This window comes from Thermothielavioides terrestris, chromosome 3, assembly GCF_000226115.1.
Source record: "Thermothielavioides terrestris NRRL 8126 chromosome 3, complete sequence".
Lineage (NCBI taxonomy): Eukaryota > Fungi > Ascomycota > Sordariomycetes > Sordariales > Chaetomiaceae > Thermothielavioides > Thermothielavioides terrestris.
This window is the reverse complement of record NC_016459.1, coordinates 1,597,577-1,619,083: the sequence shown is the minus strand read 5'-3', so window position 1 is coordinate 1,619,083 and position 21,507 is coordinate 1,597,577. Positions and strand designations below refer to the sequence as shown.

Here is a 21,507-nt window from a genome sequence, read left to right as displayed (position 1 = left end):
TGCGATGTTGTGCGATGAAGGGGGCAAAGTACCCGCCCAAACGGTCCGGTTAAAGATTTATCCAGGTGCCTAACCCGATTGCTCAGTGCTAAGGCAGGTAACTACAGGAGAGGCGGCTAGGCAGCTAGGCAGCTAGCAGCTTCAGCATCGTACCTTCCAAGCTCCCAGGATAATTCACCAACCACACAGTCGAGCTTAACCGCGGAAGAAGCATCAACCCGCCAACAACCCAAAGCAGACCTAACGCTGATTCCTACTGCCATCCACCGGAGCTTCAGTCGCGCCCGCTTAGCATCGGCCCGCCCGCTAAGGTCCCCGCTCGACCCCGAATGATCTGGTTTGTTGCGTCCTCGGCCACAGGAAGCGAGGCCGGGATCGCGTGTTACCCGGGCTTGGATTTGTACGCCGTCAGTCTACTCGCCAGCGAAAGCTTCAATGTTCTGCCCCAGTGGCCCCAGGCTTGGGAAGAAGCGACGGCGCCGGCCCTTGCGATTGCCTCTCTCCGCGGTTGCACCATTCCCATCCCTCGGGGTCCGTGGCCGAAAATGCAGAAACAACGGGCTCGAAACCACCTCAGTTTCGTCAGTCAAATGTACCGAGATATCCGACTGTCAGTACAGTGAGGGCCGCGGCGCGGACTGCCGTGCCCTTGCCGGCAACCAGCCTGGGTCAGTTCACGGTCTCGGCAAGGTGAAGATGGAAAAGAGTGATCAGTGCCTGCCCTCTGTGAGACACGGACAGGACGCGGAAACGCGCAGCCAGTCGGATCACCTTCCTCCCCTTCCCACGGCTCCATCCTAGTTTGATGACCCGTACGTTCCAGGTTTCGTTGCCCTGCTTGGAAATGGAGGGTAGGTGGCAGGTATCTGTAGGCACCTTCCAAGTTCTCCTCATCCGGAATCCCAAGTACTTCAGTAGATGCCTTCCAAGTCCTCCGGATAACCCGCTCGCCAGTTCGACCTCGGCTTACCTTAGGTACCGTTCCTGCCCTAGTACCTCGTTGACTTATACACGCTCCCATCTCGCCGAGGCTCCCTCAATCTCCCTAGGAACTCTGGCACGAGCATATCTTAGTCAACATCAACCAAGCACCCTCCATCCGCTGGCGCACGCTCGCAGCCCAGATTCGCTTCCGGTTTCTATCTACGCCCCTCGTCCTTTTTCCTGGGACTCCACGCTCCGGGCGGCCGCAGGTATGCCGTGCAAGCTTGCCATCACGTCCATGTCGCTCGGTCGATGCTGGGCGGGCCACTCCTTCATAGCCAAGCTGGACGCCGCCCACAAGTATGGATACCAGGGTATCGAGCTCTTCCACGAGGACCTCATCGACGTAGCCGCACGGCTGTCATCCGAAACCCCGCCTCCCTCGGATCCGCCACGGTCAGCCCAGATCGCCGCCGCGCGCCGCATTCTGCGCCTCTGCCGGGCGCGGGACATTGAGATCATCTGCCTCCAACCGTTCAGCCAGTACGATGGGTTGCTTGACCGAGCTGAACACGCGCGCCGGCTGGAGCAGCTGCAGTTCTGGATCCAGCTCGCCCACGAGCTCGAGACAGATATCATCCAGATCCCCGCCAACTTCCTCCCGGCCCGCTACGTGACCGAAGACCTGGACGTGATCGCGTCCGACCTGCGCGAGGTGGCCGACATGGGCCTGCGGGCGACCCCTCCCATCCGCTTCGCCTACGAGAGCCTCTGCTGGAGCACGCGCGTCGACACGTGGGAGCGCTGCTGGGAGCTCGTCCAGCGCGTCGACCGCCCCAATTTCGGCATGTGCCTCGACACCTTCAACATCGCCGGCCGCATCTACGCCGACCCTGCTGTCGCGTCCGGCCGCACCGCCAACGCCGAGGAGGCGGTGCGCGAGTCCATCGCCCGCCTCGTGCAGCAGGTCGACGTCAGCAAGGTGTTCTACGTCCAAGTCGTCGACGCCGAGAGGCTCGAGCAGCCGATCGTTCCCGGCCACCCCTTCTACGATCCCGAGCAGCCGGCGCGCATGAGCTGGTCCCGGAACTGCAGGCTGTTCTACGGGGAGAAGGACCGCGGCGCCTACCTTCCGATCAAGGAGATCGCCCGGGCGTTTTTCCACGGCATCGGCTTCCAGGGATGGGTCAGTCTGGAGCTGTTCAACCGGCGCATGGCCGACAAGGGCCCCGAGGTGCCTGAGGAGCTGGCCAAGAGGGGCGCAGACTCGTGGATCCGGCTGCAGAATGATCTGGGCTTGGTCGTGGACAAGGCGCCACCGCCAGTCGAGAGGATGTATGCGTCTTTGTAGTAGAGGGGCTTCGTCATCACATTTCCCGGTTTGGTTTCTCCTGGCGTCCAAGGTAGGGAGTTGGGTTTAGCGGCAGTGCGTGGATAGAGCGGCATTTTCTATGAAGCAGGAGTAGTAGCTTAGACAACATGATTCATCCCAGCATCCGCCTTTCCGGGCAAAGTCTCATGTTTTCCCTTGTGGTGAACTAGTTCGCATTTCTCCTCTCCTGGTATATTCCGCAAAGTAAACACAGAGCTCGATGGTGTCCTTTACACCTTCATATGCCTCGCCGCAAACTCGATCGCTGCTGTGTACCCATACACGCCCATCCCGCAGATAACAGCCACGGCCCTGTCGCTCAGATGGCTGTGCTTCCGGAACGGCTCCCGCGCATGTACGTTTGAGACGTGTAGTTCCACAAACGGAATATCGACGGCCAACAGCGCGTCCCTGACGGCGACGCTCGTGTGGGTCAGCGCCCCCGGGTTGATGATGATAGCCGACACTCTCTCCTTCGGCGCACGGTCATGTAGACAGTTGGGCCCCCAGCCTGCCGCCTCCTGAATGCGGTCGACGATGGCGCCCTCGTGGTTGGACTGGAACGTCTCGAGCTCGACGCCCAGTGACGAAGCCTGGGTGCGAGCACTGGCTTCGACGTCGGCGAGGGTGGTTGAGCCGTAGATGTGTGGCTCCCGCTTGCCGAGGAGGTTGAGATTTGGGCCGTTGATGAGGAGGATGCGGCGCGTCATGATGGTGTCGTGGAGAACCTGGCCCAGGGGCAAAGTATACGAAAGAGTACGTGGGACAACGGAACGGACTTCTTAAAGTGTGTAAGCCAAGTCGTCTCCGCTGAAGGGCTTCAAGCCAGTGCTATTCTCAAGTTGGATTTCCCCCGAGCATGATATTTATTTTCTCAGCGCTTCGATCAACCAGCTCACAGGCTCAGTCTACAGCCGGTTTGTGCCTGAGCTTCCCCTTATCCTCATTGCGCGGCCTCGCGAGCTCTCAACCGCTCAACAGCATGCCAGCAGGGACCCATCCACTGGGCAGCATTCACCCTCGGGCATGCGGTGTAATTCCGATATCTTGATCTCCCAGTGGCATCCCAACCCCGTGGGGTAGGGACCGCAGGATCCACTTGGCTCTCCACGGTCTGGATAAAGGCTCTCCCGGACGGAAACGGGCTTCCAGGGACCCGTGCATTGGGGAACGAAGACCCAAAGAAGGGTCGGGACTGAGAAATTGTTTGACAATCCGGAATGCTGCGCACCTAGGTACTTACTGGCATAGACGGGGCTTGAGAGTCACATTGCCGCCGCGCTGGTAAGGTCTCCCCTCCCCCCATGTGGGACGGAAAAGGGACCGCAGGCCTCCTCCGTGAACTCGGAGAGGCGGGTAAAGGGGTAGGAACCCGGACTGCAGCCAGCATGGGTCCGTTCCGCCCTCCCCGGTTTCGGCTTCCAGCGGTTGTCGGCGGCAGAGATACGAGGAAGCTTACGGCTGAGCGTCTCTGTCCTCTCTGTGCTGCGTCTATTGGGAGTTCTCTCTCCTTAGACAACCTGGTAGCTCGTCAGAAGCAGCGCGCAACACATAACTTTGCAATTTGCGTATCGTAATCACGACCATGGCCACCAGATCTATAACAGAGCGAGAGCTGGAGGAGATCTATGCCTTTGCCGTTCAGCTCGGCAAGGATGCTGGAAGGCTACTTCTGGAGGCTGCTCAGTCGAGGTTCAGCGACGATGGCGACAGCTCGCAAGACTTCTCCGAGAAGGACAGCGCGGTAGACATTGTCACCAAGACCGACGAAGGTGAGCCACGCAGTGACATCACACCTTGCTTTGTGCAAACCGCTGATCTCATCGACAGACGTGGAATCCTTCATCAGGACATCCATCGCCAAGAGATATCCAGACCATGCGTATGCCGTTACCCCCATGTCCTGCCCCTTGCAAAACAACAGTAGCCCGTCTAACAATAGACATAGCTTCGTTGGCGAAGAAAGCTACTCAAAAGGCGCCTCCCGCGCCTACCTCATCGACGACGCAGTGCCAACCTGGTGCGTGGACCCGCTCGACGGGACCGTCAACTACACGCACCTCTTCCCCATGTTCTGCGTCTCCATCGCCTTCGTCGTCGGCGGCAAGCCCGTCATCGGCGTGATCTACGCCCCCTTTCTGAACCAGCTCTTCACGGCCTGCCGCGGCCGGGGCGCATGGCTCAACGAGACGCAGCGGCTGCCTCTGGTGCGGAACCCAATACCGGCGATGCCCAAGAACGCGCCCGGCGGCTGCATTTTCTCATGCGAGTGGGGAAAGGACAGGAGAGACAGGCCGGACGGCAATCTGTATCGGAAGGTCGACAGCTTTCTGAACATGGCTGCGGAAGTGGGCGGCCGGGGAGGAAAAGGGGGGATGGTCCATGGTGTGCGGAGTCTTGGGAGGTAAGCACGAAGTCTTTGCCGAGGCTTACCCACTTATCCCCTGGCTGATTGTGTGTTCTTCTGTCCGCGAGTGAACAGCGCCACGATGGACCTTGCCTACACAGCAATGGGGTCGTTCGATATCTGGTGGGAAGGAGGATGTTGGGAATGGTAGGAAGCCAATCTGACCCCGACGCCACCGACGGAAGCGTACTGACGTGACCTCCAGGGACGTGGCAGCCGGCATTGCCATCCTCCAAGAAGCAGGCGGCTTGGTAACAACAGCGAACCCTCCCGAAGATCCCTTGACGGCGGAAATCGAGGAGGTCAAGTTGGGAGGCCGCCTGTATCTGGCTATTCGGTGAGTCCCGTCCCGAGAACAGCTGATGCGTAGCTGTTAGTCCCTGTGCTAAGGCTCACCTGTCCGTTCAGACCCGCAGGGCCGTCTGACATCGAGTCAGGGAGAGAAGGGCAGGAACGAACTGTCAGGGAGGTATGGCGTCGCGTTAGAGAACTCGACTACACTCGTCCAGGGGCTTGAGTCACGACATTTTGTGCTTGTGTCAGAGGGTAACAGGCAGAAAAGAACCGTGCGAGTCTGGGATTCCGTGACAGGGATGGGTCTATGTTGTTTTGGATATGCACAACTCGATAGTACCAGAGCAGGCGCTCCGAAGGCAGAAGACGGAGAAAGAAGCGCCGATGAAGCAAAGCACTAGCTCCACGGGGCCGGCAACAGCCAAGGCCGCTGCAGGGTGATACCAACAAATGTTCTGGGACCTGCTGATCCCCGCCCAGCGCTGAAATATAGTGTTTCGAAATGGCTCCGTGGCCCTTGGTCCTTGGCACACGTCCATGCCTACTCTGTCCAGATAGAACTCTATCTCGCAAAGCTGGATGGCCCACAGCGCGGTAAGCTTTGAGGTACACTCCTCATACAGTCGGAGGACCACGGCACAAGCTGACTCTGGGCGGCGCGGGCCTGATTCAGGGGCCTTGACTCGGCCGTGTATACAGAGTTCAAGCGACGCCGCCTTTACTCTCCCAAGACGGCGGCGGGAGTGGAGATGTGGGCTTCGATCCGGTGTGGTAGCTGTGATGAGATGTGTCAGTTGGGTCCGCAACCCAGCAAGTCGGAAAGAACCAACGAGCTGCGCGGGAAATGAACGCGTCTGGTCTCCCGCCGAAGACGGCGGCTTAATCCAAGCCAGGGAAGGCGACAGTCCTTCCTTGGACACCCTTGCCCTTCTTCCGCTTTTTCTTCGACTGCTTCCTTGGACGGTCCTCATCACTGTCGCTGTCGTCATCGTCAGAGTCCTCCTCGTCGCTATCCGCAGACCGCTTGATCGCGGTGCGCTCCGCCTCGTCCTCGTCAACGCCCGACTCGGCCCAGACCTTGACCGTTCTGCCGCCGCCGCTGATTAGGCGATTCTGGTAGTCAAATGTCAAGGCAGCGACGCCCTCGATTTCGTCGTGCTTCAGCACGGCCTGCACCTCGCGCTGTTTCAGGTCGACGACGGCCATGCTGCCGTCGCCCACGCCAACGACCAGCTTCTTGCCCCACCCGAGCTCGTCGGGCACACGCACAATGGCGTCCAGGCTGTCGCCGTCTCTCTTGCTCTTCCCGCCCGCCACGTAGATGCGCTCCTGCTGGTCATCCCAAGAGCCGCGGTCCCATAGTGTCAGGACGCCGCCGCCGGTACCCACCGCGACAACCGCGTTGTTCCTCATGCGCTTGGGCCCCAGTCCGGTCGGGATGATAGTCGAGCACAGCAGCTCGTCCTCCTGGTCTTCCGAGGTGGCCACTATCCCGGCCCTGAGATCTGTGACAGCCAGCGTCGTCCCTCCGGTGGATACCCACTGCTTCGGAAAACCGGATGTGCTCTCGGTGGAAGGCGGCAGAGGGGTGATGCTGGAGATGTAATCTGCGTGCGGGACATGCTTGCGCACCGGCTTCGGATCCAAACTGCCGTTCTCGCGGAGGTCGAAGATATATAGGGCGCCCGAGTCGGTGCCGAGAAGCAGGGTCTGCGGGGACAGGACGTGGAGGATGGCGGGGCAGTCGGTGGTGCTGGTGGCGCTGTTGCGCGGAGGGAGCCCGATCTTGGAGATTACGATGCCGGTCTCCGGGGAGAAGTGTTTGACGACCGAGTCGGTGCCGGCGGAGTAGAGGGCTAAATGGGGTTGCAAATCAATTGTCAGCCATGCATGCGCTTTCCTCCATGGAGCCGACTGAGGGAAGGTTGCCTCGCTCACCCTCTCCGTCATGACTGTAGGCCAGATACCGGCAGCTCCCTTTGTGACGATGTGTGCTCCATACGCTCTTGATCAAACCCCTTCCGTTGCTGGTGCTGCTATTGTCACCGCTGCCGTCGTCATCATCGCTCGGCAGGCGAAAGCTCTCGACGCGCCCGCTCGACAAGCCGACGGTGAGGAGCGGCTTGGACGGGTGCAGGACCTGGGTGAAGAGATCCCCCGAGAGCGGGAGAGTGCAGAGGTTCTCCAGCATCGCGAGACGCAGACGCAGTCGTTGGCTGTACGGATGACAAGAAAAAAGATACAAAGGCTTCAACTCATCATCATGGTCGGTTTCCAATGGCCAATTGCTGGGCGTGTTGCTGGATGGAAGCTGCAGGAACCAGCCAATTGCTGAAAAGGAAACCAAGAATTTGGCAGGAAAGCTTGGCAGCATCCTTCCTCTTTTGGATCAACGTTAAGGTGGTCCCACACAGTACGGAGAAAAAGGCAACTCCCCCGCCCTCGAATTCTGATGTCCGTCTCTGCTTCTGCCTCTCAAGGAGCAGCATAAGAGCGTCCTCGGATTATTTGCGCCCAGGGCACTTGCCGGTTATTGAAGACAGACATATAAAAAGGACACGGCGGCCGCCTCGCGATCAATCTGTCGACTGGCTAAGGTAGGGACAGAATTCTTACCCGAAATAGTCTAGCGTGCCGGCAGGTTTGAGGATCTGCAGCCAGAGCTTCCATCGCAACTGCTGCTGTGTCGTCACCATTCCTGAGCTTGTGCCCTGTTGCAGAGACCAACCTACGAAGAGGAAAAAAGAAAAAGAAGAAGGAAAAAAAGGAAGTGAATGGATAGCATGAGGATGGGAGCAGCCAGGAATCAAATCTAAGTTTGGGAAACACATAACTAAAGAGATGCAAGTTCTTGTCCTGCTGCCTGCCAATCACCAGGTAACTAACTGAGGTGATCATCTCTCCTTCCCGCTTGATGTCTCCCCTTCCACAACTCACAACCTTGCTGAGCTGCCGCAAATTCATTGCCGCTCACTCACCCCACGCCCAGCCTTCAGAATACTGCCGTACCGGGAAGATGGCATCCATACGATTTTTCTGGTCACTTCTTTTTTGGTCACTTCTTTTTCTCTGCTTTTATTCCTCGGTCGCTGAGGCCGTGAACTTGACGTCGGAGCGGGAAATGCGCTCCATCATGTACTTCACCGGGTAATTGATACGTTCCCCAATCGCCACGGCGGTCATGAGCCCATCCACAGGGCTGTTGGTTTACTGATTGCTTCGGACACAGCCAGCACCCAGTTGCGCCCCCCATAGACCAACTTCGGCATGTGACCCACGTGGCTGTGGCTTTCATGAGCCCAGGCATCTTCAACGAGCCCGGTCGAACGGAGTGGCCGTTGTTCACGTCGGTCGACGATGTCCGGGCCAAGTTTCCCAAGGGGACCAAGGTCATGGTCGCCATCGGCGGCTGGGGAGACACGGCTGGTTTCTCCGCGGCCGCACTGACCGACGAGACGAGGAAGACGTTCGCCGAGAACGTGGCCAACATGGTCACGACCACGGGCGCGGATGGCATCGACGTTGACTGGGAGTATCCGGGGTGAGCCTATGACTGATTGATTCATGCGTACATACATCATCGAGATGTCTCGGCGCCTAACTTGTTCGAGCAAAGTGGCAACGGCGAAGACTACAAGCAGGTGCCCAACTCGGCGAAAGCCTGGGAGATCAATGCCTACCCGCTCCTGCTGGCCGAACTGAGAGCCACCCTCGGCCCGGACAAGATCATTTCTGCTGCGGTACCCGGCCTGAAGCGCGACATGCTGGCCTTCACGCGCGAGACCGTGCCCCGTATCATGCGCCACGTCGATTTCCTGAACGTCATGACATATGACCTCATGAACCGCCGTGACACGGTCACCAAGCATCACACCGGCGTCGAGCTCAGTCTTGAGGCTGTCGACGCGTATGTTGCAGCTGGGGCGGCTCCGCAGAATCTCAACCTCGGGTTCGCCTTTTACGTCAAGTACTTCAAGACGGCGCATGATGCTTGCGCACGCGCGTCCCCCGTGGGCTGTCCCACGCTGCTTCTTGAGGACCCCAAGACGGGGGCGGACTTGGGCCGCAGCGGCAGCTTCTCCTGGCACGACTCGGTCCCCGAACATGTGGCCGAGTCCTTCTCGAGGGCGCTGGAGCACGGCGTGTACGACGACCAGCAGGGCGGGTATTACTACTGGGACTCCCTGGAGGACCTCTGGTGGACATTTGACACGCCCGACGCCATCAGGCGCAAGTTCCCCTTGATCCTGGCCAAAAGGCGCTTGGGGGGCGTGTTTGCTTGGGGCTTGGGTGAAGACGCGCCCTTGTTCAAGCATCTTGCCGCGCTGAACGACGGCCTCGAGGAACTCCTCAAGGCCAGGGACGAGCTATAGGCCCAGATCGCAGTGCTTCTACAAGCATGGAGCAAGTCTAAGCAAAGTGATGTCATGTTCTTTCAGTCTGAATTCTCACGGCAAATGGCACACTATAGCAGCCAGGAATGTGCCTGCGGCCCTCCGTGCTGCTCACATCGAGGTTCTGTAGCTTCGTCCGAGGCGGAGTGGTCAATCGGCGGGAGGGGCTGCTTCAAGTAGGTTTCTTCCTTTAGATTTTCCCCTTGTTTTCAAAACACTTGTCTCCGGAGTTTGACTGATTGATTAATGCAGCCTGAATGCACGAAGACAGATTGAGCTACCGGGACACCGTGCCGCGTAGGGGCTTTTGCCCGGGGACTCGGACAGTCTTTTTCCTTCTTCCCCTCTCTTCGCATAGGTCAATGTATGCCAGCAGTCAACCCGCCGTCGACCTGCAGCCGCTGACAACCAACGAGCCGCCCTGTACCGGCTTCAAGTCCGGGTTGGCCAGCAAATTGCGGGGGCTACAAAGCCGGCACGGCCAGTCTGACGGAGTTGGAGGGGAACGGGTAGGATATCTGTGATGCCGAAACTGCTCCAATTGAAGCGTGCTCGCTACATATACAATTTGCCGGGGCTGATGCGACTCTCAACTCAGCTGCGTCTTGTTTAAGCTTGAGTCTCAAGTTTCCGTCCCCTGAAGGGCAACTCCTTGGGGACTGGGAGGGAGGGGCTAGTAAGTACAGGTGTGTCAAACTTCAAGTTACTTGTTACACATGAGTTAACTCATGAATGCCCGGCCTCTTGTCGTCATCGACTGTCAGCTGAACCCCTACACCTCCCTTCACCCTGCCCAACGATGGTGTGATGCTTCCCCTGGGAGCCCGGCTCCAGGGCTTGGCTGTGCCGTGGCAACCCCCCTGTCGCCCCTCCACAGCCAGAAGACATCCAGTCGGCTTTGCTCCCGAGAAACCACAATCCATGGGTTGCCATGCGGCTTGGCGCCATGGCCTCCTGGGCTCGCAGAAGTTCGAGACCCAATTTGGGTGTGCATATTCGAATAGTCGGGAGCGCAGACGGCGACCTCGTTGCCCTTGTTGACCGTGCCTGCCGGGGGCAGGGTGCAGCTATCGACGGGCGAGCAGGGGAAGATCCCGAAGTGGAAGGATGCAACGCTGCAGTAAGACGGCCACACACGTTGGTTGGTGGAAGACTTCGCGTTAGATTTCCACCCTGACGACCAGGCATTCTCCGGGGACAACGCGTTGGTTAAAGGTGAGAGGCCCCTCGGCACAGTGCAGCAACCTTGCGAGGCATAGTTACCAGAGGAACTCGGCGGTGAGAACCCTCGAGTCAACTGTTCAAGATGCGGTACTCGCGCTGCCACCTGCTGGGGACTCTACTCCCGTTGGTCCCCTTCTCCACGGCGGCCCCGGCCGAATCAGTCAGGTTTCCCCGGCATGCGACGGTCGTTGACCACCGGGCCGTGGCCAACAACTACACATTCATCATCGCCGGCGGCGGCATCGCTGGACTTACCCTCGCAGACCGTCTCACCGAGGACCCGAACGGTGAGCCTGACCTGACCCCTGACCTGACTTCCCGGGTGCGCCGCCCTGCCTGCCATCTACCGAGGAACTAACGTCTCGTTGCCTCTCTGAAGTGACCGTGCTGGTCATTGAGGCTGGGCCGCTTGACCAGGGCCAGGATGGCATCCTGGTGCCGGGCGCATATGCCCCGTATCTCTACTTCTGGCCCAATCTCATCACGGTGCCCCAGGCGGGTCTCAATAACAGGACCCCTGGGGCCATCACTGCCCAGGTTGTGGGCGGCGGCAGCACCATCAATGCCATGGTATTTCTGAGGTGCGATAAACCACTGAGCGTTAAGTCAAGGATCGACCGTGGGCGGCTTGGTGCTGACTCGAGGATCTCTGTCCAGGGGTGATGCGGACGACTACGATGCCTGGGGATCTCTTGGGAACCCGGGCTGGAGCTGGCAAGGCTTGCTTCCGTACTTCATCAAGGTGCGTCGCGTTGCCTTCCCGCATGTCTGAGGGAGTAGACGCCAGGGACAGAGCTAACGTCCTCCTCCGGGTGGTCTGCGACAGAGCGAGAACTTCACTGCGCCGGACGCCTCGTTTGCCGCGACCGCCAACATTTCGTGGGATGACTCGATCCGTGGCCATTCCGGTCCTGTGATGAACTCTTACCCCAACTACTTTTACCCTGGAAGCGGTGAGTCGGCACCAGACCCGTAACTGCCGGCCCATCGGAACGACCACTGCTGATTCGATACTATGAACAAAGCAAACTGGTGGAATGCCGCTCTGGAGATTGGTCTCCCCGCGGTCAAAGATCCCCAGGCCGGATCTAAAGAGGGTAAGTCTTGAGTCGCGACAGCTCTGCGTGGGCGCTTCAACAACGTTGACCAAGACACCTTGCGATAGGCGTCTTCTGGATGCCCACGGACCTGGACGCTACCACCATGACCAGGGACCATGCGCGACGCAACCACTACGACCGAGTGAAAGACTCGCGGCCGAACTATCACCTGCTCACGTCCAACATAGTTTGCCAAGTGCTCTTCATGGGCAAGGTGGCCATCGGCGTAAGCTATGTGCCCACATCAGGGGGCGGCTCAAGCTGTACCTCGAGTGTCTACGCCTCCAAGGAGGTTATCCTGGCCGCCGGCGGCTTCGGCACGCCGAAGATCCTGCAACTGTCAGGTGTTGGCCCCCGGAAGCTGCTTAACAAGCTGGGGATTCCTGTCGTGGCCGATCTCCCCGGAGTCGGGCAGAACCTGCAGGACCAGCCCACGCTGACAATCCCGTACAACTGTGAGTTGGCGCGACATCCATCCCTTAACTAGCGCGGAAGAGACTGACTGCGCCGCCACACGTAGTCACTGCCAACGTTGTCCCCAACTACGGCACCCTACTCACAAACTCCACCTATAACGCCGAGCAGCGCGCCCTGTACGACTCGTTCCACGAGGGTGCCTACACCATTGTCAGCAGCCTCAGCACCAACATCGGCGCGCTTTCGCTGCAGCAGGCGACGTCCTCTTACAAAGACATCATTGCAGCGGCGAAGGCAGCCAACCCTGCGTACTCTCTGCCGGCGGACGTCGACCCCACCGTGCTCAAGGGCTACAAGGCCCAGCGCGCGGCCCTCCTGAATCAGTTCGCTAGCCCTAATGTCGGGGTCGGCACCGTCCACTGGGGCACCTCGGACTCGGCGCTGATCTACCATCTCAAGCCGCTCAGCCGCGGGACGGTCAACATCAACTCGACCGATCCGCTGGCCAGCCCGCTGATCGACTTCCGCACCGCCACCGACCCCGTCGATCTCCAGGTCTACACGGCCATCTTCCGCAAGAACCGCGAGCTGTTCGCCGCGCCTTCGATGCAGCTTCTGGGCCCGACCGAGGCCGCTCCGTTCGGCGCGCATCTGACCACCGACGCCGAGATCGCGGCGGTCATGCGCGATCAGATCAACCCGACCAATGCCCACCAGTGCTGCACCGCTGCCATGCTGCCCCTGGAGCTCGGCGGTGTTGTCTCGAGCGACCAGAAGGTGTACGGCGTTCAGGGGCTCCGTGTTGCTGACATCAGCCACTGGCCCTTCCAGCTTTCGGGAGCGCCCATGGCGACCATGTATGCTTCGGCCGAGAGGGTATGTTAGCCGTCCTGGAGCTGGCGATGCGTCGGCGCGAGACTGACCGATATCTCCTCCTCAGCTTGCCGATCTCATCAAAAAGCAGTACTGCCTGGCGGGTGCTTGCTGAGCACGTCACTATCACATTGCGCCTTGCCCTGTTCGAGAGATAACAGGCGGAAGCATCATCCCAGGTCCGGAGATGGTATGTATAAAGGACGAGATGACAGTCACCGCTGTCACCTCTGTCTGTTGACCATGGCAACTCTAAAGAGAGCATCTGCGTGCTAGTGTTCCGCGCTTTGCTCATACGGAATATCCGAGACGCACTTGTGACCATCTCCATCCATAACCGCCCCGGTGATTCTGAGCGAGATCCAGTCGGGGTTTGCCGCCTGTCATATCTGGAATCATGCGCAGATGGGCTGGTTAGTTGATGTTCCACCACAACCTAACCGCTGATGTGGTTGGAAGGGCGTGAGGAACTCAGTAGCCAACCGCAACCAAGAGACAAACATGCATATCCCAACCCGGCAGTCGGCTGCAGGATGAATAAACATAGCCCCTAAGGGGGCATAAGTATCACCCGAACGAATGGCTGATGTAGCCAGGTCTTACCGCTGACCAAGGACTTTGCCGTCCTAGGACGCTTCCCCTGAGCACCGGAGTGCGTGTGACGATCGCATGCAACTCAAGCGCAGGGCGCAAGCTCCGGCGTCTAAGCCCGATAGGCTTGTCGGAGGTAATGGAGAAGCGACAACTCCTTAACCATTTAAGGCCGGCTTCCCTCTTCAAAATCCAGTTCGCATGGTCACAGTTGAGATCCAGTTGCACGAATTCCCAAGCACGCCACATTGGCCCCTGAGCCAACACTCGTCTTCGTTCCACCAGGCAGGTTGCGAGCGACGTATTCACGACAACCCCGCGCTATGACTACCACACATGTTAGCATCGAACTGAAGTGGCAGCCGTCGAGGTTGATGACGTTGGGATCTTCGCCCGCACCACAGGACCGGTCGGGGCGTCTAGTGTAGCGCTGCTCTATGTTTTCCCGTCCTCCTCCCTCTCCTCACCTGCTTCGCCCTCTACACCTTCGACTACGGCGCGCCGACCGGCCTGCGGTTCGCACTGGAGAGGCCCCTCGCCGGCCGCGCCATCGTTTCCCAAAAGCGGCAACGCCTACCGCAAAGGTCTGGGCCAGCCGTTCGGGTCCTCTCTCGAAAAAGCTGTGAGCGACGGGGGGACGCAGGAGGACCGCGGTGCGCTCCGGCAGCAGCTGCTAGAGCTGTCCGCCACGCAATGGCAGTCGGTACACCAACGGGTCTCCGCGCCCGGAGGCCATCCCGCCCAGGCTGCTTTCCTCGACCAGGCGCTGATGGCCGGACCGGCCGGGCAACAGGGAAATCCAGCTGGGCTTGTTTGAGTTCTAGGGCTTGAACGCCGGGCTGTACTTGCGCTTCCAGGACTACCCTGTGCTCGTCAGGAGTGCCCGTGCTGACGGCGTGGAGCAAGGCAGACGAGATCTTTGTGGCCGCGGGTGCTGACGCATTCATGAAGGATGTACGAATGCTTTGAGAGCTGCTGGTGGGACGCGGGCCACATCGTCTCTCGAGATGAACGAGCAGCGGGTGGCTGAGTGGAAGGGCAGTAAAAAGGCAAGGGTTGATCGCCAAGTGCAAAGGCACCGGCAGTTCGAGTTGTTCAACATGAGACCACCTCCTCTGGAAAAGATGTGCATTGTTTGATGCCGAGCGCACGGGGCGGGTGACCGGACGCAATGGAAAACCGGATGGGCATATATAAGAGCGCCAAAGGAGCGAGACGCTCACTCATGGCGGTCCTATGGAAACACGGGGGTTGCAGCGCGGTTGGTGCTCAAGCAAGCCTCCAGACGCGGTCATGCGAAGCAGTCAGAAGTGTAGGAAGCAAGCTGGATGCTACTTAACGCAATTTGCTGAGGTTTGTTTGACGCCCACAATCTCCACGGCTCCCAGACCCCAACGCCCGAAACACCGTGCAACGTTGCGAGTCGAACTCCACCACCGTATCTAGGAGGTTGTGCCGCCGTCGGAACTGTGACACCCAAAGACCCTACCCCAGGGTGATTTCCCTCCAGGCTCGTAAACTTGTTTGGTGAGGCAGAAACGTCCCCATCAGGTTGATATACAAAGAAAGCAGGGTTTCGAAGGAAGTTGCGATGGCAAATGATGCCTCAGAAGTGTCGGGTTGTCCAGGGCTTGAAGCACTGAGCATTCACTGTTCAGTGTGGATCAGTGAATCGGAGGGCTTGACCCTCTGGGCCCATTCCCTGCGGAGAACATGTCAGCAACTGTCAGCAATCCATTTTTTTTCGCCCTCTACTCACGTCCAGCTCCCATCGTAAACCTTCCTCTTCTCCGGCGAGCCATACTGAGCCTCGCTGAGCGCCGTCTCGATGATACACGCCGTCACACCAGTTCCGCAACTGCTGATGATCGGCTTTTCCGGATCTACACCCTTCTTCGTGAACACCTCTCTGAGCTTGTCGGCCGGGAGGAACGCCTTGGTCTTGGGGTCGAGGAGCGAGTCAAAGGGGATGTTGATCGAGCCGGGGAGATGTCCAGAGGGCAAGCCGGGTCTCGGCTCCGGCTCCTTTCCAGACCAGCGGCCATAGGACCTGGCATCCAGTATCTGCACGCCCTCGGCGCCTTCTTTGTTGTAGTCCTGAGCGGCTTCTCGCACCTCCTCGAAGTTTGCCACCTTCTCTTCGTCCAGCTTGGGGATCGGATATGTCCCACACTCCACGGTCCAGACATTGCCGGACTCGGTTGGAAAGCCCTGCTCAACCCATAGCCTGAAGTTGTTCAGGATGTGCACCTTCGGGTGGCCAAACACCTTCATAGTCCACCCCACGCGAGGAGCGCTGAATATGCCCAGCTCATGGCTGTCATAGACCACCACAGTATCCTCATGGCGGATGCCCAGTTCGCTCATGGCCTCGGCGAAGTGCTTTGGAGTTGGCAGCATGTGCGGGTATGGGCTGCGCTTGTCGATGACCTTGTCGAGATCGAAGAAGCGCGCCTTGGGGATGCGCTTCTCGCGGAAGACTTGGAGGCCTGTGCGACCCTGGGGATCATTGGGGAGGAACCACGAGGCGCAGACCGGAATCACACGCGGCTCGGACGAGATTGGCGAGGGCGGGCTCTTCTTGAGGGCTTCGGCGAGCTCTTGCGGGGTGACGAGGTAGCTGGAGAAAGAGCGCCGAGCTTGAAACTTGACATTGGCGACGCTGGCACGAGCGACACCGTGACACAGCTGCGGGGCGCCGCACCGGGGCAGCGACACTCGCACCTGACGGAGGGTGGCGATGGAAGCCATGGCGGAGATCCAGAGTGGGTTACCGAGTTGCGCCTGTTGAAATAACGAACTCAGAACCCAGCTCTCCGTCGAATTGATGTGCTCGGCGTACGTTCACACGGCCACCTTGACTGGACACGGGAATTGGTGTCACAGGAGACCTCCTTTGTCCATTGAGCGGGTCTGCTGTAGAGCCGCTGAGGGCCGGGTCGGGTTCCAGGGTTGTGTGGTGAGGGGACGAAGAACGGCCGCAGCGAAGAAAATCCCGAAGCAGCAGGGCGAGTCACCAGCAGTTATCGCAGTAACGGTTACTGCGGTAGGCGGGAGCTTGGGCCACTGTGCATGACGCCATGGGCCCCGGCCAAAGGATCTGCATGTTTGGGGCAGCGGAGCGATAAGGCCCTCCCAACGGCTTATCACCTTGGTCCAGGGCCAGGCCACAGTGAACGGCGCTCTCTCTTCGGAACACATCATACATCACGAGACGGGTGGATATCGAACAGCGGCGCAGGTCACAATCGACTTGCGAGCCTTGCATTCACACAATTTCCCTGTCAAGTCCGCCGCTGCCATTTGACATATTGCGCCCGCTTTCGACCAACTCCACTCCCCATGAAGGTGAAGATCCAGCAGTGGAACGCTGTGGCGACCTGGCGGTGGGACATTCCCGAAGACGATGTGTGCGGCATCTGCCAGGTCCACTTTGACGGAACATGCCCGACATGCAAATACCCCGGCGATGACTGCAGCCTTTGTGAGTGCCACACCGAGATATATACCTGACAAATCATGCCCTGCTGACGTTCTGTTAACACAGTGTCTGGGAAGTGCGGACACAATTTCCACATGGTCTGTGTGCCTCACCTTGTTCTTGTCTTTCCCTGTGGGCTGGTGAACTCACCCCGACAGCATTGCATTCTCGAGTGGATAAAGCAAGACTCGGCCAAGGGCCAATGCCCCATGTGCCGGCAGAGTACGTCTCCCTTCGTTTTCTGGCTCTCCTACCGCTTGCTGACTCCATGGTGTCTCAGGATTTGAATGGACCGAGCCGTTGAATGGGACCACCGCGGATATTACCTAGGGTGTCCCAGAAGCTTAATTCACCAGGGCCATAGTAACTGGATCTGTATCGTTTCGCACTCTGGCACACCTCGGCGCTTCAGTTCGTCAAGATCAGGAATACATGGGGCCTCCGACAGGGATGCCCCGCAAACAATTGTCTGGGAGGGAGGGCAGGTGGTTTTGGAAGGGTCAACTCGTGCTGAGGATGGGATGCCTGCAGTGCTGCCGGTGATTGGACTGTGAATTGAGACAGCAGTCCAGCCTTGGTACGGTATGTTCTCTTTTTAGGTTTTGTGCAGGCACCAGCGTCTGGCACTGGTGGGATCACGTTTGGGTGCTTTTACTGTGTAGTTGTGTAAGCGATAAGATAAAGCTACCTGTGCTGCGCGTCACATGGATTGGTACCTTGCAGCTGAAGCTCTTTTCCACTTCTCCCATTTTAGAACTTTCCTTCCATCTTACAGTCCGCTTTAGGCAGAGGAATTCAAATGGCCTTTCTTTCGAGCCAGAGGCCCCACAACCAAACAACCTCCATTCGGTGACTCCCGGAAAGACACACGCGACATGCGCCCCGCCCGCCCTGTCGCCACAGCGCCTCGTCTTGACACTGCCATCATCCAAGCGCCGGAGCCTATCCATTTGGACCATCAGCGATGACTGACCCTGGCATCGATCGCCCCGGGTCCCGAGGACACCCTGCCTCGCCTGTTCCGCCGAGCCCACGTCCGTCAGTAGCCAGCCGGGCCAGCAGGTCAAGCCTGCGACGAGACCACGAGCGTCTAGAGGGTCAAGCCCATCCTCGGCCGGCGTCCCCCCACGTAGCCACGGCAGCGTCTGTCGAGGAACACCCTCCCCCGCCATCCCCGTCACCCTTGCAGCCCGCTCACCCACCGTTCTCGCCGATTTTCACCTTGATCAACTCCACCGCGCTCTCATCCAATCGGCAAACGGTGCATCATCCGACCGTCCACTACGTGTTTGCCGATGACGACCCGGAAATACTGACGGCCGCTCTGGCGCACCATCACCGCGGAGCCTACGAGGACGGCGGTGGAGCGGGCAGCCCGAACAGCCCCGTCGACCGCGCTATTCTCCTGGACATGGAGCCTACGGCTGACGGCGCCGGCTACCAGGTGACATGGGCCAGCAGCCTAACCCCAGACTGGGCGGTGACATCGACTCAGTTGAGCCGGGTTGAAGGCGGCGGCGGTGGCTCGGCCTCGGGACCCAACGGCAATTTGGTCCTGAAGATCGAAGGAGTGAGCATCGAGCCGGCGGCTGGGCCCCTGGGCAAGGCGGCGACGCCGGAAGCAGAGCTGCACTCTCCTGGCGGCAGCGGCGGAAGGCAGCCGCCGCCGCCGGCTGCTGAGGAGTACGCCGACTTGATCCAGGACTTCGAAAGGCGGATGTCGACTTTGCGGAAGGCGGTCGAGGCTGGGGCGGCACGGCAGCGAGCACTTGGAGATACCCATGGGCAATTTTCCGAAGGCACGCCCTTAGATAACAGGGTCACTGACCCTTTCCGGCCCGGGACTGGCGTCGACGAAACATGATTCCCGTCAAGCCTGGACGGCGCAAGGGCCATCGACTCATAGTCCCCTGGCCGTTCTCCTGGCCACCGGCTCACCCTTGTCTTCCGACCAGTGGCGTCGCGCACGATGAGTGTTCTGGGCTTGGGGGTGCCGTCGTTATTACAGCTGGGCAGGCTAGATTTGTGTGGCCTTGATCGCGCTACGTTCCACTATTTGTCATCTCGGGTGCGCCGTGAGGAGCCATGCTCGGTCTTGGGTGAGGAGCCGAGTTCCTCTGGCGCCGAATTGTTACACGTCAGGGGTACGGGCAAGTCAGTAGCCAGATGCTTGGCTGTCTTGAGGTATCAAGCCAGAGCTTAGGGAACCCAAACACGCCGAAGATTCCAGGGGACACGGTTTCTGATTATAACACCGTGGACATTGACACAAGGTAACCAGAAGCTATCACTCCGCAGGCCGGCCTTTTAACGCCCTGATATCTGTACCAACAATACGCCATGCTTGCTTGTACGCCTCTCCAGAAAAAAGACCCAAAAAAGGAAAGAAAAAAAGAAAAAGAAAAAGAGGACAAGCCAGAAATCGAACCAACCCAATGGCTAGGACGGACAACGACCGGGAAACCGTTAGCCTGGGACTACGACAACTCGTATCCAATACGATAATCTCCAAAGACCAATCGGTAATGCACTCTCGAGAACAGGCCCGGACGCGCAGCCAGAGCTTGCCGCCGCTCCTGCTCCGGCGAACCAGGATCCCGGCAGGCGTCCCTGTGTGACCCGGCCAGTGCTCTAGGAACAGTCCGTCGCTGGACGAACTGCAACAAGCAATGCAGCAATACATCCGTCCATACCAGGGATTATATCACTTGTCGGAATCCGTGGGGTCGATGCCGTGCCAGTCGACGATGAATCGTTTCGTGTTGGAAAGCTCGACCTCAGTGTTGCGCCCCATCCTAACGCCTCGTGCCGCGTTGGAGCGCCGCCTCGAGTGTCGCGGAGCTGCAGTCAGGTCGGCATCAGCGGACCGGGGGTGCTGGCTAGCCGTCACGGAGTCTGCTGAGATCTGGACGGCGCGAGCGGTGTTCATCTGCAGCTCGTCGACGACGTTGCGCTTGATGAAGAGGCTCCGCTTCTTGCCGCTTGCAGCGCGGTTGACCATAATATAGGCCACCACGACAACCACGACAATAACGACAATGAGAACTACAGTCTCAGGTTAGCGTTTGGAAACTGGAAACGGAGTGGCTTCCCCGAACGAGCACATACCGCAGATTCCCAAGCAGATCCACTTCTTCTTGCGCGTTTTCCGGGCCGTGGCAACGGCAACCTCAAGTTCCTCGTTCGCCTTGACCATGTCGCCAGCAGCCTGCTCAGCGTGCGTATCGATCTCGTTGATGGTCACTTCTTGCTTCGTCAAGAGCTCCTGCATGTCGTTGAGCAGCTCCAAGAGCTCCATCATGCTCCTTTCGATCTGCAACATTTCGCGGTGGCGTTGCTGGACTGCGCCGAGCACACGACTCGCTTGTTCCGACCGGTTCCCGAGGACGGCTTGCTGGAAAACCTGCGTATTCCCTTCCTCAACGGCAGCGCGGATCTCGGCGTCGGTGGCTTCCGGGCGGACTATTCGGAGTTGACGTCCCAGGCGAGCTTCCGTCTCCTTGCGGAACACAGCCTCTAGCTTCTGGAATTCCTGGATGGCGTCCCTAAGTCGCCCCTCAACCCGCTCAACCTGGCGGGTATACATCGGCTGGCGACTTTCCGGCATCGACTTGATCTTCCGAACACGGTCCGCCAACTTTCTGTATTGATCCATGATGTCTTGCCTGAACAAGTCGAGCTTCCTCTTGGCTTCAGAGTCGTTCGAGGTATCCGCATCGGCGAGAAATCGCTTCTGCACTGCCGGCAGCTCTCGAAGCATCCTCTCGACATTCTGGATCCCATTTTGAACCTCCCTACACTCTCGAAGAATGGCCGGCTCGTTCGTTGACGGGGATGACGCCATGGGGCGCGGCCCAGCTGTACAGGCAACACGATTAGAGGACTTTCACGTCTCGCACCGGGATCGAGTGGCTCCGGCATACCTCCGAATCCCTGCCGACCGAATGAGGACATCTCATGCGCGCTGTCTGTTCAGATGTCCGTGATTAGACTTTCCGGGCGTCGTGTGCTAGGGTTTGAAGGGCGCAGCTTACCTCCGTACCCCGCGGCGTTTTCATCCCCGAACGGGTTTTGATTGTATCCCCTGTTTCGATCCATATCAGCCCACTGGTCGTGCACCGACAGTCCTCGACCCCTCCTCCCTCCCATGCCGGGCATGCCGGGCGAGAGCAAGAGAAGCGGATGGGTGAATTGCCTACCTGCCGCCACCATTGTCGCTGTACGAATTGTACCCGCCGTACTGAGAACTGGTCAGCGACGGCTTCCACTTGCATGGCAAGGCAAGAAATTGGGTGAGCACTCACACTCATCTTGGACAAGCGCAGTGCAGAAGCCTAGTTGAGAGGCCTTGGAAGTTGAGGCAAAGCAATGCGGCCCTGTGGGAAAGCCGTTCGTCTCGTATGCAGTGGCTGTTGCAATGGCTATTTTTC

At 59.0% G+C, this 21,507-nt stretch overlaps 10 protein-coding genes across 10 annotated transcripts; 6 read left to right on the top strand and 4 right to left on the bottom strand.

The window, feature by feature from the left end:
- Window positions 1–1,195: 1,195 nt before the first annotated feature.
- Window positions 1,196–2,275, top strand: THITE_160560 (uncharacterized protein; the record flags this gene model as incomplete). Its single annotated transcript, XM_003654090.1, has 1 exon — window positions 1,196–2,275. One exon carries the CDS (start codon window positions 1,196–1,198, stop codon window positions 2,273–2,275), a length of 1,080 nt encoding a protein of 359 aa, XP_003654138.1.
- A 71-nt stretch (window positions 2,276–2,346) lies between these two features.
- On the bottom strand, window positions 2,347–3,267 carry THITE_2116889 (uncharacterized protein). Its single transcript, XM_003654089.1, has one exon. It carries the CDS (start codon window positions 3,004–3,006, stop codon window positions 2,527–2,529), a length of 480 nt encoding a protein of 159 aa, XP_003654137.1. The 5' UTR covers window positions 3,007–3,267; the 3' UTR covers window positions 2,347–2,526.
- A 614-nt stretch (window positions 3,268–3,881) lies between these two features.
- Window positions 3,882–5,129, top strand: THITE_2089287 (uncharacterized protein; the record flags this gene model as incomplete). The annotated part of the gene is made up of 6 exons (XM_003654088.1): window positions 3,882–4,068; window positions 4,127–4,178; window positions 4,245–4,700; window positions 4,779–4,850; window positions 4,909–5,040; window positions 5,120–5,129. 6 exons carry the CDS (start codon window positions 3,882–3,884, stop codon window positions 5,127–5,129), a joined length of 909 nt encoding a protein of 302 aa, XP_003654136.1.
- THITE_2116886 (uncharacterized protein) lies at window positions 5,102–7,453 on the bottom strand. The gene is made up of 2 exons (XM_003654087.1): window positions 6,936–7,453; window positions 5,102–6,853 (listed from the first exon to the last, which is right to left on the bottom strand). Exons 1-2 carry the CDS (start codon window positions 7,186–7,188, stop codon window positions 5,877–5,879), a joined length of 1,230 nt encoding a protein of 409 aa, XP_003654135.1. The 5' UTR covers window positions 7,189–7,453; the 3' UTR covers window positions 5,102–5,876.
- Window positions 7,454–7,672: 219 nt separating this feature from the next.
- On the top strand, window positions 7,673–9,636 carry THITE_2116882 (glycoside hydrolase family 18 protein). Its single transcript, XM_003654086.1, has 3 exons — window positions 7,673–8,144; window positions 8,227–8,538; window positions 8,614–9,636. Exons 1-3 carry the CDS (start codon window positions 8,014–8,016, stop codon window positions 9,368–9,370), a joined length of 1,200 nt encoding a protein of 399 aa, XP_003654134.1. The 5' UTR covers window positions 7,673–8,013; the 3' UTR covers window positions 9,371–9,636.
- Window positions 9,637–10,697: 1,061 nt separating this feature from the next.
- Window positions 10,698–13,120, top strand: THITE_2049710 (uncharacterized protein; the record flags this gene model as incomplete). Its single annotated transcript, XM_003654085.1, has 8 exons — window positions 10,698–10,902; window positions 10,995–11,196; window positions 11,273–11,357; window positions 11,442–11,568; window positions 11,641–11,712; window positions 11,781–12,174; window positions 12,213–13,008; window positions 13,073–13,120. 8 exons carry the CDS (start codon window positions 10,698–10,700, stop codon window positions 13,118–13,120), a joined length of 1,929 nt encoding a protein of 642 aa, XP_003654133.1.
- Window positions 13,121–15,252: 2,132 nt separating this feature from the next.
- Window positions 15,253–16,347, bottom strand: THITE_2031990 (uncharacterized protein; the record flags this gene model as incomplete). The annotated part of the gene is made up of 2 exons (XM_003654084.1): window positions 15,253–15,298; window positions 15,356–16,347. Coding segments are annotated over 2 exons (1,038 nt in total), but the record flags the coding sequence as incomplete, so codon positions are not given.
- Window positions 16,348–16,756: 409 nt separating this feature from the next.
- On the top strand, window positions 16,757–17,669 carry THITE_2116873 (uncharacterized protein). The gene is made up of 4 exons (XM_003654083.1): window positions 16,757–17,080; window positions 17,144–17,175; window positions 17,236–17,299; window positions 17,358–17,669. Exons 1-4 carry the CDS (start codon window positions 16,939–16,941, stop codon window positions 17,405–17,407), a joined length of 288 nt encoding a protein of 95 aa, XP_003654131.1. The 5' UTR covers window positions 16,757–16,938; the 3' UTR covers window positions 17,408–17,669.
- On the top strand, window positions 17,670–19,153 carry THITE_2116872 (uncharacterized protein). Its single transcript, XM_003654082.1, has one exon. The coding sequence runs from the start codon at window positions 18,489–18,491 to the stop codon at window positions 18,939–18,941; it is 453 nt and encodes a 150-aa protein (XP_003654130.1). The 5' UTR covers window positions 17,670–18,488; the 3' UTR covers window positions 18,942–19,153.
- Window positions 19,154–19,738: 585 nt separating this feature from the next.
- THITE_2116870 (uncharacterized protein) lies at window positions 19,739–21,381 on the bottom strand. Its single transcript, XM_003654081.1, has 5 exons — window positions 21,277–21,381; window positions 21,112–21,161; window positions 21,001–21,045; window positions 20,186–20,935; window positions 19,739–20,122 (listed from the first exon to the last, which is right to left on the bottom strand). Exons 4-5 carry the CDS (start codon window positions 20,919–20,921, stop codon window positions 19,782–19,784), a joined length of 1,077 nt encoding a protein of 358 aa, XP_003654129.1. The 5' UTR covers window positions 20,922–20,935; window positions 21,001–21,045; window positions 21,112–21,161; window positions 21,277–21,381; the 3' UTR covers window positions 19,739–19,781.
- Between the last annotated feature and the right edge of the window lie 126 nt (window positions 21,382–21,507).

Excerpts from the sequence above, each read along its gene's own strand:
- THITE_2116882 (XM_003654086.1), top strand. The coding sequence starts at position 8,014 with ATGGCATCCATACGATTTTTCTGGTCACTTCTTTTTTGGTCACTTCTT. Across the intron at positions 8,145-8,226 it reads TCCATCATGTACTTCACCGG|CCAGCACCCAGTTGCGCCCC; the intron begins GTAATTGATACG and ends CTTCGGACACAG. Across the intron at positions 8,539-8,613 it reads GTTGACTGGGAGTATCCGGG|TGGCAACGGCGAAGACTACA; the intron begins GTGAGCCTATGA and ends GTTCGAGCAAAG.
- THITE_2116873 (XM_003654083.1), top strand. The coding sequence starts at position 16,939 with ATGAAGGTGAAGATCCAGCAGTGGAACGCTGTGGCGACCTGGCGGTGG. Across the intron at positions 17,081-17,143 it reads CGGCGATGACTGCAGCCTTT|TGTCTGGGAAGTGCGGACAC; the intron begins GTGAGTGCCACA and ends CTGTTAACACAG. Across the intron at positions 17,300-17,357 it reads ATGCCCCATGTGCCGGCAGA|GATTTGAATGGACCGAGCCG; the intron begins GTACGTCTCCCT and ends ATGGTGTCTCAG.
- THITE_2116889 (XM_003654089.1), bottom strand. The coding sequence starts at position 3,006 with ATGACGCGCCGCATCCTCCTCATCAACGGCCCAAATCTCAACCTCCTC.
- THITE_2116870 (XM_003654081.1), bottom strand. The coding sequence starts at position 20,921 with ATGGCGTCATCCCCGTCAACGAACGAGCCGGCCATTCTTCGAGAGTGT. Across the intron at positions 20,123-20,185 it reads GATCTGCTTGGGAATCTGCG|TTCTCATTGTCGTTATTGTC; the intron begins GTATGTGCTCGT and ends CTGAGACTGTAG.
- THITE_2116872 (XM_003654082.1), top strand. The coding sequence starts at position 18,489 with ATGGAGCCTACGGCTGACGGCGCCGGCTACCAGGTGACATGGGCCAGC.
- THITE_2116886 (XM_003654087.1), bottom strand. The coding sequence starts at position 7,188 with ATGCTGGAGAACCTCTGCACTCTCCCGCTCTCGGGGGATCTCTTCACC. Across the intron at positions 6,854-6,935 it reads CTACAGTCATGACGGAGAGG|CCCTCTACTCCGCCGGCACC; the intron begins GTGAGCGAGGCA and ends AACCCCATTTAG.